Raw genomic sequence first — 18,421 nt, 5'->3', positions numbered from 1 at the left:
TGAGCTGGACTAGCACTGATTTTCTAAAAGCAGGCTAAGGAATTTAAAGGGGTACTCCAGATCATAGTTTGTGCGCATTTTCCTGCCCTTGCCGCAATGGCGTTCGCAAAATTGTGACAATAACATAATGGAATAACTGTACAAGATGTGGAATAGAGAAGTGACATAACATCAACACTGATAAACACAATGGAGTTCAGAGAGGACATTTGCCCAGCCAGACAAATCAGTTGTGAAATCCACATGTAATATAATGGAGCAGTGCACACTGGCTGCAGTAATTTGTGTCTGCCTGACTGTGTATTTACGTCATCCATATTGTGCTCTGGAGGCTGTGGCTAATGTTTTGCTTACATTGGAAGTTAGTAAAAATATTTGTGAAAAACAAAGTCATTTTTAAAACTACTTTAAGTGTTTTTCAAATATTTCACAGGCATGTTTAAAGAATTTGGCAGATATTCATGATTCAGCACAATTGGCTTTTACCTTGCCTCTGATGAAATGCACATTCAAATGTCAGGAAAACGTTGGTTTTGATTTGGTTATATTTTAATGACACCTGACATTCCAACTACAGTGAACTTAGCCATAGACAGGCTATTTAGCCCCAGGTAGGATGTGAAGGTTCCCACATGGGGATCCCTTAAGTAAAGCTGGGAAGCGGAAAGTCTATATGTAGGGTGATACAAATAACTGTTTACAATACAGGAAAGATGCATGACTGATATACGTTACATCAAACCAGAACAACTACGTAACACAATGAAAACACAAGACATGCAACACAGAGATCCAGCACCATGTGGGCCTGAGAAATAGCAAGGCAAATTAACACAAGCTACAAAACTACAGGAAAATGAGTGTGCATAGGAGAAAATGTTCTGTAAGTTAAGTAAGGAGAAAATGAGTTACAGTAGTCAGGTATGCTGAATACAGAAAAAGACACCAATGTATAACTGGGGAGTGGTTCAAAAATATGTTGGGGCACTAGACAGAGAGAAATGAACATGAAATATTCCCTGAAGGTTAGGAGTACAAGAGAAGGAACTGCAAGTAGACACTTGCTGGTGAGTATTGGCAGTGATGATAGAAAAGCTAATTAGTCCCACCCAAGATGAAGAATTTAGCCAATTACAACTTCTGGCAACTGATCTATTTAATCAGCAATGTGGTACCCCCCCCCCCCCCCTCCAAGTGGAGCTAATTTATAGGTTAAGATTTTTTTTGTACATGACTAATAAGTTTGTTCCCGAAAAGTATAAGGGCACCAGAAGGTGACAGGTCGTCTGGTACTTGGCAAAGGGTCATTTTTTAAAGGAGTCACTTTCAGCAAAACATGCTCTTATGACCAGGGAAGAGCTCTAAAGCCCCCCTCCCCTTTCATCTCAGATGCTCCATCCCTTCCTGTATCCTTAGTACTTTGTTCACCCCTATAGGAGCTGGGGGTTTAGTAATATGAAAAGCTGAAACTTACTTTGTTACATCCAGTGCCAACGCTACCTTGGGCCACTAGGTGCCACTACTGAATAGAAAGAAGGCAGCCTCTCTACTACATTTGAGAGCTGGTCTACTTTCTACCTCAAAATCTAGTGGCTAGGGCAGAGCAGCACTGAAGGAAGTAAATGAGCACGCTCCAAGGTTCTGATTATTCTCAATACACAGGGTCTGGGCAGGGGCCACGCAGTATGTTGAGGGGCATCCTGTATAGCTGTACTTGAATAAGTGGATCATGTTAACTTTATCTAGTGGATACACATATCACATACATCTCAACTTATTAAAACTTAGACGAGGAGCACCATTTCGTGAAAAATATTCAGGCAAAGAAAATTCTTGTTAAGGGAATTATAATAAATACATGAGCAAAAGTCAATTAATTTTATAAAGAAGGCTTTACCTCTGCTGCATTTGATGAAACATGTCCAACTGTCACAATGACTTTGCCCTTGAAACTTTGAAGGGTGGCCCCGGCTGGACCTGGTACTAATTCTCCATCAGCTGTGAATGCAGAACCAAAGGGCATATTGATGCTACCAGGTATATGGCCACGGTTAAAGCTGAGATAACCAGTTAAGGTGTAATAAGATACTGGAAAAAGATTCAGTAGATTCATCTGTAGATCAAATAGTAATAAAACACATCATGTATGCAAACTATGCACTCTCTCAAGGGCTTTTGGATTATTGTCACTGACTGACTGGATACAATGCAGCATAATGAAGCAGGTAACACAGCTGCGTACATTTGAAAAAGTCGCGGTCAAATTTAGGCGCGATTTATCGGGAAAAGAAAAATATCGTAATTTAGAAATATTGATAATTTAACGGTATTTGTAATGTAAAATCGATAAATCTGACTATTATTATTACAGGTATAAAACTGATGTGAGATGAAAACGAAAATATAATAACGTTAAATATTGTAATGTAATTCAACAACACCGCTTAACCCAACCCTAGTCTCACACAGAACCCTCTCTTGGTGGTGCCTAACCCTAACCCCCCATGGTGGTGGCTAACCCTACTCTGACACAGAACCCTCCCTGTACCTATCCCTAACCCCTAGACCCCCCTATTGGTGCCTAACCCTAACCACCCCCCTGGTGGTGCCTAACCTTAAACCGCCCCTGGTGGTGCCTAACCCTAACCGCCCCCCTGGTGGTGCCTAACCCTAACCACCCCCCTGGTGGTGCCTAACCCTAACCACCCCCCTGGTGGTGCCTAACCCTAACCACCCCCCTGGTGCTGCCTAACCCTAACCACCCCCCTGGTGCTGCCTAACCCTAACCACCCCCCCTGGTGGTGCCTAACCCTAAAACTCCCCTGGTGGTGCCTAACCCTAACCACCCCCCTGATTGTGCCTAACCCTAAAACTCCCCTTGTGGTGCCTAACCCTAACCACCCCCCTGGTGGTGCCTAACCCTAAAACTCCCCTGGTGGTGCCTAACCCTAACCACCCCCCTGGTGGTGTCTAACCCTAAAACTCCCCTTGTGGTGCCTAACCCTAACCACCCCCCTGGTGGTGTCTAACCCTAAAACTCCCCTTGTGGTGCCTAACCCTAACCACCCCCCTGGTGGTGTCTAACCCTAAATTATCGTAAATACTTTATATATTATCGTAAATAGAAATGGCAAATATCGGTATTACATCTGTACAGTGAATGTTATATTTTCGTAATTACAAAATTATATGTATTTGGACAGAATTTGCTTACATTCCATCATTAAACATGTTCATTTACCGTTATTACACCAAAAGACTTTTTAAGTAATCGTTATGACTGACATCGTTTTCTTTATTTAGCGTTATGATATTCGTTCTGATATATTATCACAATTAGGAATATTAGCGAGTTTACTTTATCGATTTACGTAAAATATCGATTTTAGGCACTTGCGTCCAAACATATGCAAAATTGAGTGTAAATTTACAAAAACGATAATTAACATTAGAAATATAGCCGCGCCCAAATCTATTAGCGCTATTTTTAGCTGATCCGTTATAAACATTCAGTTGTCATTAAGTGGTTAAACTCCTCCCGTAAAGAAAACATACCTCCCTGACAAATATCACTTTCCTGATACTTACCCTTAATGCCCCTACTTAATGTAAATCTCCTATCTGAAAGATAACCTTGAATGTTTAATTTTCCACTTACCACTTCCTAACCCTCTTACTTTCAATGCTTAGTCCTAACAGATATTCACCTTTTATGGGGTCTAATCCACTACCCATCCACTGTAATATTTTCAGGCATCCTGATGAAGCAGTTTTGGCCTCAATATCAGGAGGCCAATCCCCTTGCATACAGATGGCATAGTCCATGTATGTCAAACTCGCAGAGCCATCAAATTTGAATCCCAAGTGGTTTACCCACTTTGCATTATGTTTGGCCCACTCTAGACCAGCAGGAAAACTATATTGGAGTCGAAGCCCTAGGTCACAAGTGAAGCTATGAGGGGAGGGAAAGCACTAGACAGAAGGGAACTGTATAGGAGAGGGAGGGGGGCCACTAGACATCAGAGTACTGTATAGGGGAGAGGGAAATTAGACACCAGGGAACTGAATAGGGAGGAAAGAGGGCTACTAGATACCACAAAACTGTATAGGGGAGAGAGGGCATTAGACATCAGGGAACTGGATAGGGGAGAGGGGGCATTAGACACCAGGGAACTTTATAAGGGATGGAGGTGGCCACTAGACATTGAGGTTGTCTCCCGACTTGGTCCCAATTTCAGCCCACTTTGTGTTTTAGTTTGACTACACCCCTGGTGTAGTCAAACAGCGGTGGCTCAAATCTCTGGCCTTGCTTACAAGACTCCGTTGTGGCCTACTTTTTGCAGTGAGATGAAGCAGAAGAAAAATATGAAAATACATTTTCCTTAACATGTATGAAATATTTATTGTGTAGGTTTCTTATCAGCTAAGGCACCACTTGCAAATTATGCAACTATAAAACTGACAAACAATAGCAATGTATCTAAACATGTGCTGTGTACATTAGATTTTTACTATAAATACTACTATACTATAAATCTGACTTCTTTACCTCGGTACGCAGAAGCACTGTCAGGTGTGTTTCTACTCATCTAGGAATTTCTAAACAGTAATATTCAAATGAAGTGATCTTGTTGTTACTTGAAATTAGCACATTTTCTTCAGTCATCCTGTGGAGAAACAGTGAGATGAAGTCCTTTGCTGTTGCTGTATGAGGCACGGCACACACACAGCACACTTCCACATTTATGGCCCTCAGGCCATATTATTTAGTTTGCTTTCTAGGCTCCTCAGGAAACTGATAAATGGGATACATCTCTGACAAGCCTGGACTGGCCAGCAATTTTCAAGATAAACTATGTGGGTTTCTTCAATTCTATACAAAATTACAGAGGTGTCCTATACAATGTCTCTAATGCAGCCAGCAAGCCGAGGCCTGTATTTCTAGGAAAGGTGCAGATAAATCTGCAATTCCAATATGATATATCTTTGCTTCTTCAGCTTCATATTTGCAGGTGTTGGAGGGCTGTAAAGTGTGTTCTCATTTTCACATCCAGGCTGCTTTACCTGCAATAAGCTCTGTGACACAACATTTTATGTGATGCTTCTGCGGTTATCCCAATATCTAAGGAGCATATTTATTATGCCAGTGCAATGACTGAGGGCCAAGTAAAGACATTCATTCCAGGTTATTAGATTTCAGTTTACCCTCCTCTGGTTACTTAAAGATGGATTCTGGCTGGGTGCTGAACTTTGCCTATCGTCATAAACTTAGTGCATGGGGATATATAATCAGGAATCTTGGGAACTATTTGGGTACCAAATGGGTCATCCAGTGAACAACACAATCTGGCCACTGTTAATGATCTTTATGAATAATGAGATAGGCCATTGTATTTCTCTAAGGTGACTTGGGGGATGAGTATCTGGCCCTATAACGGTCCAGGGCCCTTATTCAATTAATGTTTCCCCAAAGTTTTCTCCTAGGAGATAATTTTCACTTTTTGTTTATAAAAACTGCCAACACACTTTAATTGAAAGTGTACCAAAACCCTAGTTAAGTATCTGGCTTTTTTATAAGGTTCCCATTGACTTTAAAATGCATTTTAGTGATAAGATGTGAAAATATTAGCTAGGAGGAAACTCCAGAATTGAATAAGGGTCCAGGTGTTCTAAGCAATTATTATTATCCTAACCAAAGGTTTATTGAATGTTTCTCTATACTTAAGGTGGCTCAATTCAAACAATTAGTAACAGACATGATTTGTAAGCAGCCCAAATAAAATAGCTGGCTCACGACATAAAAAGCAGGAGGTGCACATCAAAAGCAACCTGGGGTTCAAAAATTCAGGTCTGCCCACAAACCGGAATTACAATTGCCAAAAGCACAATGGTCTCAGCAGTGCCCAATACCACGCTGATGAGGTAACACCCCCAACCCTGTCTGATTCAGTGATTCAATGGTTCTGCTCCAGCAGTAATGTAGGTTCACATGTTCTTTCATTCATTCCATGCATAATCACTGGAGAAATAACTACAACCTCTGTGATTAAACGTCCCTTTGATTTATACCATCATTTCTGAGTTTCCTCCAGAAATAATAATGGTGGGACTGCTTCTTTTAATTGTAAGCAATAAGCCTGCATTACACAGACATGTCTCTGTTTAGCATTTTCTTGATGTATGTATTCTAAAACCATAACACTGAACTGTGCTGCGTTCTTCTGAAATAATGCTATGATTAGGTTGTTGGAAATGATAAAAGCAGATTTCTCGTGCAATAATAGCCCTGGTTACAGACAATCTAGGGAAGTGAAAGCTGTGTTACCATGTTTGGAGGTTGTCAAGCACCATCAAATCTCTTAGTTGGATAATATACCATGTTGTTTTATCACACTGATGATTAATGTGGAATTAACCCAGCCAGCAGGTATTTAACAGATCAGTTACCTCATGTGCTAAGTTCTAACAAGAATCTATTTACGACTCACATGGAGTGGAAAAACAATAGCAACCATGTAATAACTGCTGGTACAAACTTTTCTTGGTACCTTTTCCATTAAAGCGGGATTGTCACCTAAAAAAAAATAAAAATCAAATTTCAACAGCAACTGGTCTGAGTGTATTAAGTGATAAAGATGCTAATCCTGCATCAAAACTTTGAAAACTTTTTCTGCTGTTATGGTTTGGAGTTATCACATACCTTAGGAGCACTGGCCCTTTAACCACTTAACGACCAGCTAACGCCCATAGGCGTCGGCAGGTCTTAAGTGGTTTACCATGGAAACGGCCGCTCGAGCGGCCTTTCCATGTCAGTTCACGGAGGGTGTCTCCGTGAACAGCCGGAGAGCTGCCGATCGCGGCTCGCCGGCAAAATCTAAAAATGCGGCAGCAGCGCCGTAAGGCAGATCGGCGATCCCCGGCCTCTGATTGGCCGAGGATCGTCGGCATCTGATAGGCGGAAGCCTATCCTAGGATGCGCAGGACGGATATCTGTCCTGCGTATTACACTGCATGAGGGAGAGGAATGTAAGGAGCGTGAGGGCGGAAATGGCTGCGGAGGGGGGCTTTGAGGAGCCCCCCCCCGCAAAACGCAGATGGCCGGCGGCGATCAGACCCCCCCAGCAGGACATCCCCCTAGTGGGGAAAAAAGGGTCTGGTCGACCTGGCTTCAAAGTAATCTGTGGTGTGGGCTGGAGAGCCCACGCAGCACAGATTGGACCAGCATAGGCTGGTCCTTAAGTGGTTTTAAGTGCCATTGCCAAACAGTTGCGTGCTGGGTTTTTTTTTATCTATAATATATTCCTCCTCTTCCCTTTAGTTCCCCCTTTTTCTAATGACATAAGACAGTGCACTTCCTAGTATAGACCTCAGTGGGAGTGTCTGAAGACTCTGGGAGGAGGGTGGGTAACGAATACACAATTCGCAAGAGGAGAAAAAAAGTGAGAGAGGAAATGATGTAATGAGGTCAAAGGTAACAAAGATGGAAATTGCCCAGAAAAGGATTTTCTGCTTTTCCTTTATAAAATTCACAGGAATAACGGGCACAGTGCAATATATCTGTTATGTAAGTAGAACTAGTATTTATCTACTTATATATGTGTTTTTTATTTCTAGGTTAGCTTGGGTGTCACTTGTTCTGTAAGTGCCTTCTGAACCTGAAAATTTGACTGCACGCAGGTTTTCAGTAAATCGCAGGGCACCGTGATTAACACTCTGATGGTGGAGCTCCACTCCGCCTTCAGTCTCCCAGCGGCGATCACCGGTGGGAGACTGTTAGATGGCGAAGCCGCCGTCTTTTATTGCTGTACAGTGCTGCAATCTAAGGCAGCGCTGTACTAGGTAGGGGCAGCCGTGTGACACGGCTGTCCCCTCCAGAAGCAGGAAAGTTATCGGCTGTCATAGGCTGCAGCCTATGAAAGCAGATTACGCTGATTGGCTGGCGGGGGGAGGGAAAGAGGGTTCACTATTAAAAAAAAAAAAAAAAAAAAGGTATATTTCTTTAAAGAGACACTGAAGCAAAAAAAAAAAAAAAATATGATATAGTGAATTGGTTGTGTACTATGAATAATTACTAGAAGATTAGCAGCAAAGAAAATATTCTCATACTTTTATTTTCAGGTATATAGTTATTTTTCTAACATTGCATTATTCTATAATATGTGCAGATTACACAACACTCAGCATTCAAAATGAGTCTTTCAGAGCAGTCTGTGAAGTAATGACCTCTCCTCTAGCAGAGGAAAAGTAAATAGTCCAGGAACAGTTGAGATAATAAAAGTCAGATAACAGCCCTCTCCACGACTAACTTAGTCGGAGAGCTTAATGGCTTGTTTGCATAGAGATAACAACTGGAGTTTCTCAACTCTTCCTGTACTGGAAACAATAACACTGATGTATCTGATTAATGTTTTATTTCTTAGCTGTCCTACACATACAAATCATAATATCATCATTTTTTTTTTTCGCTTCAGTGCCTCTTTAAAAAATAATCAAACAAATATTTGTAAAAAAAAAAAAAAAACATCTGGGGGGTGATCAGACCCCACCAACAGAATGCTCTGTTGGTGGAGAGAAAAGGGGGGAATCACTTGTATGCTGAGTTGGACAGCCCTGCAGCGAGGCCTTAAAGCTGCAGTGGCCTATTAAAGCTGAATATAACCCTGCATTTCAACTTTGCTCTAAAACATTATTTACAGCATATTATATGCAACCAGCATTTTTTTTCTAGACCAGCATTGGAAGGGTTAAACACAGAGGTTTAAAGTTCCGTGGAGAGATATGCAGAAGTTCAGATAGATACATTTAACTAAATAGAATGTAACAAGTGAGAAATGTTACACAAATGTTACACACTCTTTGGCTGTCCTCCAGCTCCTTCTCAGTCAGAGAGAGTGAGTCACATTCCACACTTAGATACATTTATGTAAACAAAATGTATCTATGTAAGCTTCGGATGCGTCTGCAGTTCTCTCCAGGAACTTTAAAGCTCTGTGTAACCCTTCCAATGCTGGTCTAGTAAAAAAAAATGCTGGTTGCATATAATATACTGTAAATAATGTTTTAGAGCAAAGTGGAAATGCAGGGTTATATTCCGCTTTAAGTGAAAAATGGCCTAGTCTTTAGGGGGGTTTAACACTGCGGTCCTCAAGAGGTTAAAATACATTAGAATCTTGCTATTGTAAACTCAGTATAGTATAGTAAACCTCTGGATATAGTAAACTCATTCCTCAGGTCCCAGCAAATGCTTCTGTATACAGTGGGTTGCAAAAGTATTCGGCCCCCTTGAAGTTTTCCACATTTTGTCACATTACTGCCACAAACATGAATCAATTTTATTAAAATTCCACGTGAAAGACCAATACAAAGTGGTGTACATGTGAGAAGTGGATCGAAAATCATATGTCATTCAAATTTTTTTTTTACAAATAAATAACTGCAAAGTGGGGTGTGCGTAATTATTCGGCCCCCTGATCCAATACTTTGTAGAACCACCTTTTGCTGCAATTACAGCTGCCAGTCTTTTAGGGTAACTTTGCACATCTAGAGACTGAAATCCTTGCCCATTCTTCTTTGCAAAACAGCTCCAGCTCAGTCAGATTAGATGGACAGCGTTTGTGAACAGCAGTTTTCAGATCTTGCCACAGATTCTCGATTGGATTTAGATCTGGACTTTGACTGGGCCATTCTAACACATAGATATGTTTTGTTTTAAACCATTCCATTGTTTCCCTGGCTTTATGTGTAGGGTCATTGTCCTGCTGGAAGGTGAACCTCCGCCCCAGTCTCAAGTCTTTTGCAGTCTCCAAGAGGTTTTCTTCCAAGATTGCCCTGTATTTGGCTCCATCCATCTTCCCATCAACTCTGACCAGCTTCCCTGTCCCTGCTGAAGAGATGCACCCCCCGCGCATGATGCTGCCACCACCATATTTGACAGTGGGGATGGTGTGTTCAGAGTGATGTGCAGTGTTAGTTTTCAGCCACACATAGCGTTTTGCATTTTGGACAGACAGTTCCATTTTGGTCTCATCTGACCAGAGCACCTTCTTCCACATGGTTGCTGTGTCCCCCACATGGCTTGTGGCAAACTGCAAACGGGACTTCTTATGCTTTCTGTTAACAATGCCTTTCTTCTTGCCACTCTTCCATAAAGGCCAACTTTGTACAGTGCATGACTAATAGTTGTCCTATGGACAGAGTCTCCCACCTGAACTGTAGATATCTGCAGCTCGTCCAGAGTCACCATGGGCCTCTTGACTGCATTTCTGATCAGCACTCTCCTTGTTCGGCCTGATAGTTTAGGTGGATGGCCTTGTTTTGGTAGGTTTACAGTTGGGCCGTACTCCTTCCATTTCTGAATGATCGCTTGAACAGTGCTCCTTGGGATGTTCAAGGCTTTGGAAATCTTTTTGTAGCCTAAGCCTGCTTTAAATTTCTCAATAAATTGATCCCTGACCTGTCTTGGACCTGTCTTGTGTGTTCTTTGGACTTCACGGTGTTGTTGCTCCCAATATTCTCTTAGACAACCTCTGAGGCCCTCACAGAGCAGCTGTATTTGTACTGACATTAGATTACACACAGGTGCACTCTATTTAGTCAGTAGCACACATCAGGCAATGTCTATAGGCAACTGACTGCACTCATATCAAATGGGGCCGAATAATTATGCACACACCACTTTGGAGTTATTGATTTGTAAAAAATGTTTGGAATCATGTATGATTTCCGTTCCACTTCTCACGTGTACACCACTTTGTGTTGGTCTTTCATGTGGAATTCCAATAAAATTGATTCATGAATGTGGCAGTAATATGACAAAATGTGGAAAACTTCAAGGGGGCCGAATACTTTTGCAACCCACTGTAAATATACAATGCATGACTGATTCTGATATAGTAAACTACTTTTCCTGGTCCCTTGGAATTTACTATTAAAGCGATTCTACTGTAAGCCCAGTTTAGGTTTGCCACTGTGGTGTGTTGGTGCTTTATGCAGCCAGGAAAGTCTCTTGTGACCTCTATAACAATCCAGGAATACTCATTTGCTTTGGTTTCTCCGCAGCAGACCATCAAAAAGACAAATGACTGAATTTCAACCAGCTTTCACTTAACTCTGAAACAAGCTCACATAATAGCTTCACGTATTAATAAATACAGACAATACAAATGAAACCAGTCCAACATATAAACTGATGCTTCATTCCTTTAGCACAGAAAAGTATATTACTGAAACCATTATTATTTTTCCCACTGCTTTCAATTAACTAAAGTTACAGATATTCCTGCAGATTAAAGGAGACCTGAATTGAAAGAGATGTGAAGGTTGTAATTTTTGTTAATCTTTTCGATGTGCCACTTGCCTGGCTATCTAGCTGATCCCATCTTTCACATTCAGGTGCGATGGGGCCTGGGAGCTATGGGGATCCACATCTCTGCCCATTCCTACTTGTGGCTGTGTGTAAATATATTTACTTGCTCTTGTCACGTCGGGTCTCCATTTCCTTCCAGGAGCCCATCTCTCTACGTTGCCTCTTCTAGCTCCCGATCACATGACATGCATCATCAGTTGCAGCAGAGGAGGGAGCAAGGTGGGGCCAGACACAACGAGACCAGGTAAATATATTTACATAGCTCTATTGCGCTCTGCCCGTTATGACCATTCATACTTTTTGCATTACTAACTCAGCATTTGTATTAAGATTAGGGCTTCCATCTTCCCTATCATTCCCAAACTGTTTTTGAGTTCCATATGTGTGACTACTAAACCAGTAGGCACAAAATCTATAATATACCGAAAAAAGTTTAAATTATTTTATTGAAGTGATCATAGCTATCATATTGCTCTTCATTTAGGTTCCCCTTAACATGAATCATGACACATAACATGACCAAACCAACAATAATTCCAAAATGTAGGAACACCACAACACATTCAAGTGCCCATAATTATCATGTCAGAAAAAAAAGGCTTTCATACATTCCTGTACCGATATGTGGTGTCTAGTAACACCATTCTTCCAAGAAAAGGCAGCAGTGAATTGAAGACTGATCTAGAGATGGTTACTACATGACACTCCCCTGAGTTCTGGCTGAGTCTTTTGTCCCTCTTCAATGAGGCTGCCCTTTTGACCTAGTCAGTCTATGGTGTTGTAATGTGATATTTACCATTGTTAAGGTCAAGAGAGCAACAACACAGAAGAGGCAGTGACACCAGTGCTGATTTGTTCAAAACATGTAATGTTTAACCACTTGAGGACCCACCCTTTACCCCCCCTTAAGGACCAGCGCTGTTTGTTTGGATCTGTGCTGGGTGGGCTCTGCAGCCCCCAGCACAGATCCGCAGCCACACAGAGCGATCAGATCGCCCCCCTTTTTTCCCCACTAGGGGGATGATGTGCAGGGGGGGTCTGATCGCTCCTACCTGCAGGCATGTTGCGGGGGGGGCACCTCAAAGCCCCCCCCGCGGCGACATTCTCCCCCCTCCCTCTCCTACCTGCTCCCCCCGGAGATCTGGGCTGCACAGGACGCTATCCGTCCTGTGCAGCCAGTGACAGGCTGTCTTCTGTCACATGGCGGCGATCCCCGGCCGCTGATTGGCCGGGGATCGCCGATCTGCCTTACGGCGCTGCTGCGCAGCAGCGCCGTACAAATGTAAACAAAGCGGATTATTTCCGCTTGTGTTTACATCTAGCCTGCGAGCCGCCATCGGCGGCCCGCAGGCTATTCACGGAGCCCCCCGCCGTGATTTGACAAGAAGCAGCCGCTCGCGCGAGCGGCTGCTTCTTGATTAATTAAGCTGCAGCTGGCGACGCAGTACTGCGTCGCTGGTCCTGCAGCTGCCACTTTGCCGACGCACGGTATAAGCGTGCGGTCGGCAAGTGGTTAACATAATTCAATTTTGTACACCTGGTGATCTCCTGCTTCATCAATGCAAGAACACCTCAACCTTCCAGTCTTATACAAGACAAACATCAAAGCCCAAACTGCCATTAGTGGCAGTTTCATGTCCAATCTTTCAGTCAATGCATGCATCCAATCAATTTTCCAACTGATAATTGATCAAATGGGAATGCCAAACCAACAAACACATACTGTATGTATGGTAACACTCCTGTCTGATATGTTGTTTCCAATGAAGTTCTGTCCTGTTTTGCTATGTTGGATGAGGTTTCACATTTACCAAACGTGATCAATATTTACACACATCTGATCATTCAACAACTAACCAAGTACTCAGTTATTGATTGGTCTGCAGAAAATTTACTTCTGAATCTCAAAGAATAATGTATAATTATTTAATTGGATATTGTGTAGATGTCTAAATACTGGCTTGGGTATGTGAGGGGTATGATTGACATCAGCACAGATGAACTGGGTGCACACTGCTGTCAGGCAAAGAATTACTAATCCTCTATTTAGGCTTTGCAACTGTGTTTTTATCTGTGCTTTGCTGCATATTCTACATTGAGCAATAATCCTTAACTGATCCCTGCAGCAGTAAATCTTCTGCACACCTATCCCCATCCTCTACTATGAGACAAGACAAATAACATTTATATTGCGTTTTTCTCCTGGCAGACTCAAAATGCCAGTCGGTAGGCAGTAGCAGTGTTAGGGAGTCTAGCTCAAAGACTCCTTATTGAATAGGTGCTGGCTTACTGAACAATAAGAGCCACGATTCAAACCCAAGTCATTTGTCACAGTGACAACGCCCTTAACCATTATACTGTCAAGCCACTATAAACTATATCCTCCTCCTTATACCTAGCCCTTTACCTAAGGATCTTAGTCTGTCCTGACACCTTCTCCTGACTCTGAAAATTAAACTCAAAGTGATGCCTAACCCCAACCTCACCTGTATGTTAACCCCTTCCTGAAGCCTGACCTTCCCTTTAATATTAACCTCTTTCTGATTTCACAACTGGTACCTTGCTCTCTGCTAGGTGGCAAATTCTAACCCCTCGTTCTGTTAAGTCTGTAATGGAAAAGTTTATTTCTTAGATCAAATTCATGTGGTTCAGTCTGCCTCTAGCCAAAATGAGTGAGCGAGAAGTATTGCTTGGGACAATTATCCAATTATCTTTTTCTGGTTTCCTATTAGACCAATTTTGAGCCAAAGAGGGCATAAGTAGGGCTCATTGACATAGACAAGTGTTACTAAGAACAATTATTATGGCAAAAAAAGAAGTAATTTTCAGATAAATATAAAGCATCACCAACAAAACAGACTACGGTCCTGATTCAATTGCTCAAATTGCCAGCAGTAAATGGGTGCATATAGATGGAAACGGAAACACTATATTAAAGCCAATGAGAATACATTCATCTAAGATGGGCTCGCACATGAGATGCAGATTGCTTTTTATTTCAAACACGTGAATTTAGCTCAGGATAAACGGCTCAGCTAACGGCTGCAGCCCTGCCTCCAGTCGCGTCTATCAGACGCGCATCGCCGTCTCTCCCCCGCCCCTCTCAGTGAAGGAAGACTGAGAGGGGCGGGGGAGAGGCAGAGATACGCGTCTGACAGACACGCGTGGGGCAGGGCTGAGGCGGTTAGCCCTGCTCCAATGCGGAAGCGCTCCCCCGCTTTACGGAGGGGATTTGGGGGTAAAGGGACCCCCGTTAAGCCGCGGGATAGCGGCGGTTTAGCAGGGGCACACATGCCTCTGCTATCTATGAGGTCTGAAGCGAGATTTATTCTCGCTTCCGACTCTCTTTAAGTATGGAACGATGCAGCTGAAAAACTTTCTCCCAATCAATTTATAGGGAAACACTATACAATTAATTAATAGACAAGTGAGGTTTGTTATGTATCAACCTTTTCAAATTTTCTAAAGTTTACTTTTTTTAAATAATAATATTAATAATATATGTACACACACACATACATACATACCGTACATATATATTTTCTTTTTTTTTTGGAAGCATTATAATGTTATTAATGGAAGGATACTCTTCACTGTTACGAATATCCAGAACAAGTAGTTTGGGTTTGCTGGACTTGGTCTTCTTGATGTTAGACTTTGCATGACTAGGCATAGTCAGCTCACACAAGTCAATGAGATCCTCTGCTGAAATTCTAGGAGACACCTCTGCCTTTAGTTCGTTTAATTGGATAGGTTCTCTTCCCTTAAAGAAAAAAAAAGGAAACATTTAAGTCATTTTAGGAAGATTTTTTAACTAATACAAATATCATGAAAAAAATACATGGTTTTATAGCATGCACTGTATAATATGCATAATTACCTAGTTATAAAAAAGTTCAATTCTGAAGCCTAAATATACCTTAATTCAGTGAAAAGATAAACCACAATGATGAAAATGATTCATGCCTGGATAGAGGCATTGCCTCCCGACACCTAGTTATTATAGCTGAGGATTACTGTCAAACTAAGAAAAGCATCCAAACCCCTTTTAAACACAGGGGCCCATATGCAATTAGCTTTTTCTCCTGAATTTTCACCTAGGCGATATTTTCACAATATATCAATAAAAGGCCTTGTAAGCCACCAGCGCACAGGAAAATACTCAGAATAATGTTGACAGTTCTTTTTCACCTCCTTTTTGGTACTTTTCCAATGGATGGCTAAAAATTGATTTCCTAGGAGAAAACTTAGCAAAAGCTCCCTCCTGTGGTAAGACATTCAAGATCGTAACCACTCTTACAGTAAATAACCCTTTTCTAAACAAGAAGTAAAATCTACTTTCCTCCATTTGTATTTTCCATCATCTTTTATCGTGTACATACCTGGGGATAAAAACCTAATTTACCAAGCTTTTATTCTGTCAGTCAGTGCAGTCTATGCTTTATCCTTGTGAACTGCACACAAGTAGGTGAAATACACAAAGCATGCCTATAGTGGGTATGAGATCTTCATTTCACATTCTTAGTAAGTGAAACCCTCCATTCCTTTGATTACTTTACAAGCACATTTTTGTACTGGTTCAAAAACTTCTGTGTTATTTCTGTGGTGTAGTGCCCACCACTGTATCCCATACTCCATTTGTGACCTCACGAAAGAGTTACACAAAGGAGGTAGCTTTTCCTGATTTTATTTCACTTTAAATGCATCCTCAAATTTTTATTTTACAATAAAGAATTTTTTTTACCGAGCTCCACTTTTGACCCCAGGTGCATCTGCATTCAAAAGGGGTACCATTCACCTGTTTCATTTTGATTTGATAACTGTGCACCTTGGCTACCATCTGGCCAGTGTGACAGCCCACAATGTAATGTATAGGGAAAGGTGCATGTGATAGAACGGTTTCCCTATTTATTTAAGAAAAAAATAATTTTTAAGTATAAAACAAAAATAATTTCTCATTCAAACACAACAAAGACACAAAAAAGATTAATATGGTAAATTTGCAGAAATCTGTGCCACATACAATCCTTTTAAAATGTATGGTATATATCATCCTACTACTCAAAGACATGAAAGCACTGGGCTGTGAGCATGTGCTTTGGGTTAGGATGTCACCAGACCTCTACAATGACCTTACAAAGCTTCAGGTAATCCAGAGGCGTGGGTGAGCAAGCAGGGCCACACACACTGATATGAGCCTGCACTTTGTGTCACCCACCCTGTGAAACGAAGGAGTACAAGGGCCAGTTAAGGAACATGTAAAAATCTTTGGCCAATTAGCTTTAAAAAAGTAAGAGCTAGGTAACTGTGGTATGCAAGTCTTTCATTCCTTACATTTCTGGGAAGCTAGATAATCGTGTTGCTTGAGTCATTTTATTTGCTCATTCACTAAGCAACAAGATATCAACAAGAACATCACAGTAATAATGTGCTCTGACAAGTAAAATTAGATTTTCTGTAATATATGAGATCTCATTAAAACGGGCATGTAAAATAAAACATAACATAAAAACATAGACTATAAATTGGCCTTTCTAAAACTCTGAAAAATATAGATACACGTGCCACTGAACGAAAATGGAGGAAAACTCGACTTAACGAGGATTTCCTACAGTACAAGACTAACCTGCTGCAGTTCCACACTGCCCTTGCTGATGCGAAGCAGGAATACTTTACCAAGCTCATCGGAGCACAAGCTTCCAATCCCCGGCGTCTTTTTGGCACCTTCAACTCCCTGCCTAACCCCCCCCCCCACCTTACGTTTCCTCCCTCTCTGCCACAGATTAAGCCATCCCCACTTCACCAACAAAATAGTCTCCATCCGCTAGGAAATATCCAATCTTCAATCTTCACCTCTGACCCCCTCACAACCAACTCCTCCTCCACCCTATCCTCCCCTCACCTCCTTCACTCCTACTACCACTGAGGAAGTCAACCACCTACTGCAGACTTCCCATACCATTACCTCCCCCCTTGACTCCATCCCTTCTGATCTGCTTCAGACTCACTTCTCAGATTTGGCCCCAGTCCTCACTACCCTGTTTAACCTCTCCCTATCCACAGGCACCTTCCCTTAAAGATTGCAAGCATGCCACAGTACTGCCCCTGCTCAAGAAACCCTCCCTCGACCCCTCGCTATCCTCCAAATACCGCTCTATATCCCTCCTCCCCTTTGCCTTAAAACTCCTTGAGCGTCTGGTTCACAAACACCTGACCCAGTACCTCAATGCCAACTCACTACTAGACCCACTGCAATCTGGATTTCGGCCTGCCCGCTCAACCGAAACGGCTCTCACCAAAGTGGTCAATGACCTTGCCTTAGCTAAAGCTGAAGGTAAATACTGCATTCTCCTCCTCCTTGACCTTTCAGCAGCTTTTGACACGGAAGATCATCCCCTACCCCTACCCCTCCAGTCCATGGGCATTCACGACCTCGCCTTGACCTGGCTTTCATCCTACCTCTCCAACTTCTCCTTCACAACCTCCTTCAATGAGTCCTCGTCCACCCCCAACCACCTCTCAGTGGGAGTCCCCCAAGGCTCGGTCCTTGGCCCCCTACTGTTCTCCCTATAAACATCCTCCATTGGCAAGGTTATCTCTTCCATGGGTTTTAACTATCATCTGTATGCAGATGACACCCAAATCTACCTTCACACCCCTGATATATCAACCACTACCATGGACAAAGTCTCCTTCTGCCTATCAGCCATCTCCTCCTGGATGTCCGCTAGGTTCCTGAAACTAAATCTAGAAAAAACGGAATTTATGATATTTTCACCCCGGTCATCCCTGAACCTCCCAGATGTGCATGTCACTGTTAACCACACTATCATTGCTCTACCTCTCAAGCCCGCTGTCTGGGTGTCACCCTGGACTCCGCACTCTCCTTCACTCCCCACATGCAAAACCTCACAAAGTCCTGCAACTTCCACCTTCGTGACATCTGTAAGATTCGCTCTTTCCTGACCTCTGCCACCACTAAACTCCTCATCTATGCCCTCATAATTTTCCGCCTCGACTACTGCAATGCCCTTCTGTCTGGTCTCCCTATGACCC

General features: G+C 42.3%; 1 protein-coding gene across 5 annotated transcripts in view; it reads right to left on the bottom strand.

Annotated features, from left to right (window-relative positions):
- TBCK (TBC1 domain containing kinase) overlaps nucleotides 1–18,421 on the bottom strand; it is a 330,567-nt gene that overhangs the window by 35,502 nt on the left and 276,644 nt on the right. For all 5 annotated transcript variants that reach the window (XM_068231246.1, XM_068231264.1, XM_068231255.1 and 2 more), the window contains 2 exons: nucleotides 14,953–15,128; nucleotides 1,898–2,057 (listed from right to left, as the gene is read on the bottom strand). In XM_068231246.1, coding sequence (XP_068087347.1) covers nucleotides 1,898–2,057; nucleotides 14,953–15,128 — 336 coding nt within the window. The remainder of the gene's footprint in view (nucleotides 1–1,897; nucleotides 2,058–14,952; nucleotides 15,129–18,421) is intronic.

Source organism: Hyperolius riggenbachi, chromosome 1, assembly GCF_040937935.1.
Source record: "Hyperolius riggenbachi isolate aHypRig1 chromosome 1, aHypRig1.pri, whole genome shotgun sequence".
In the NCBI taxonomy this organism is placed as follows: Eukaryota; Metazoa; Chordata; class Amphibia; order Anura; family Hyperoliidae; genus Hyperolius; species Hyperolius riggenbachi.
Note: the sequence above shows the minus strand (reverse complement) of the source record. Positions and strands in the feature narration are given on the sequence as shown.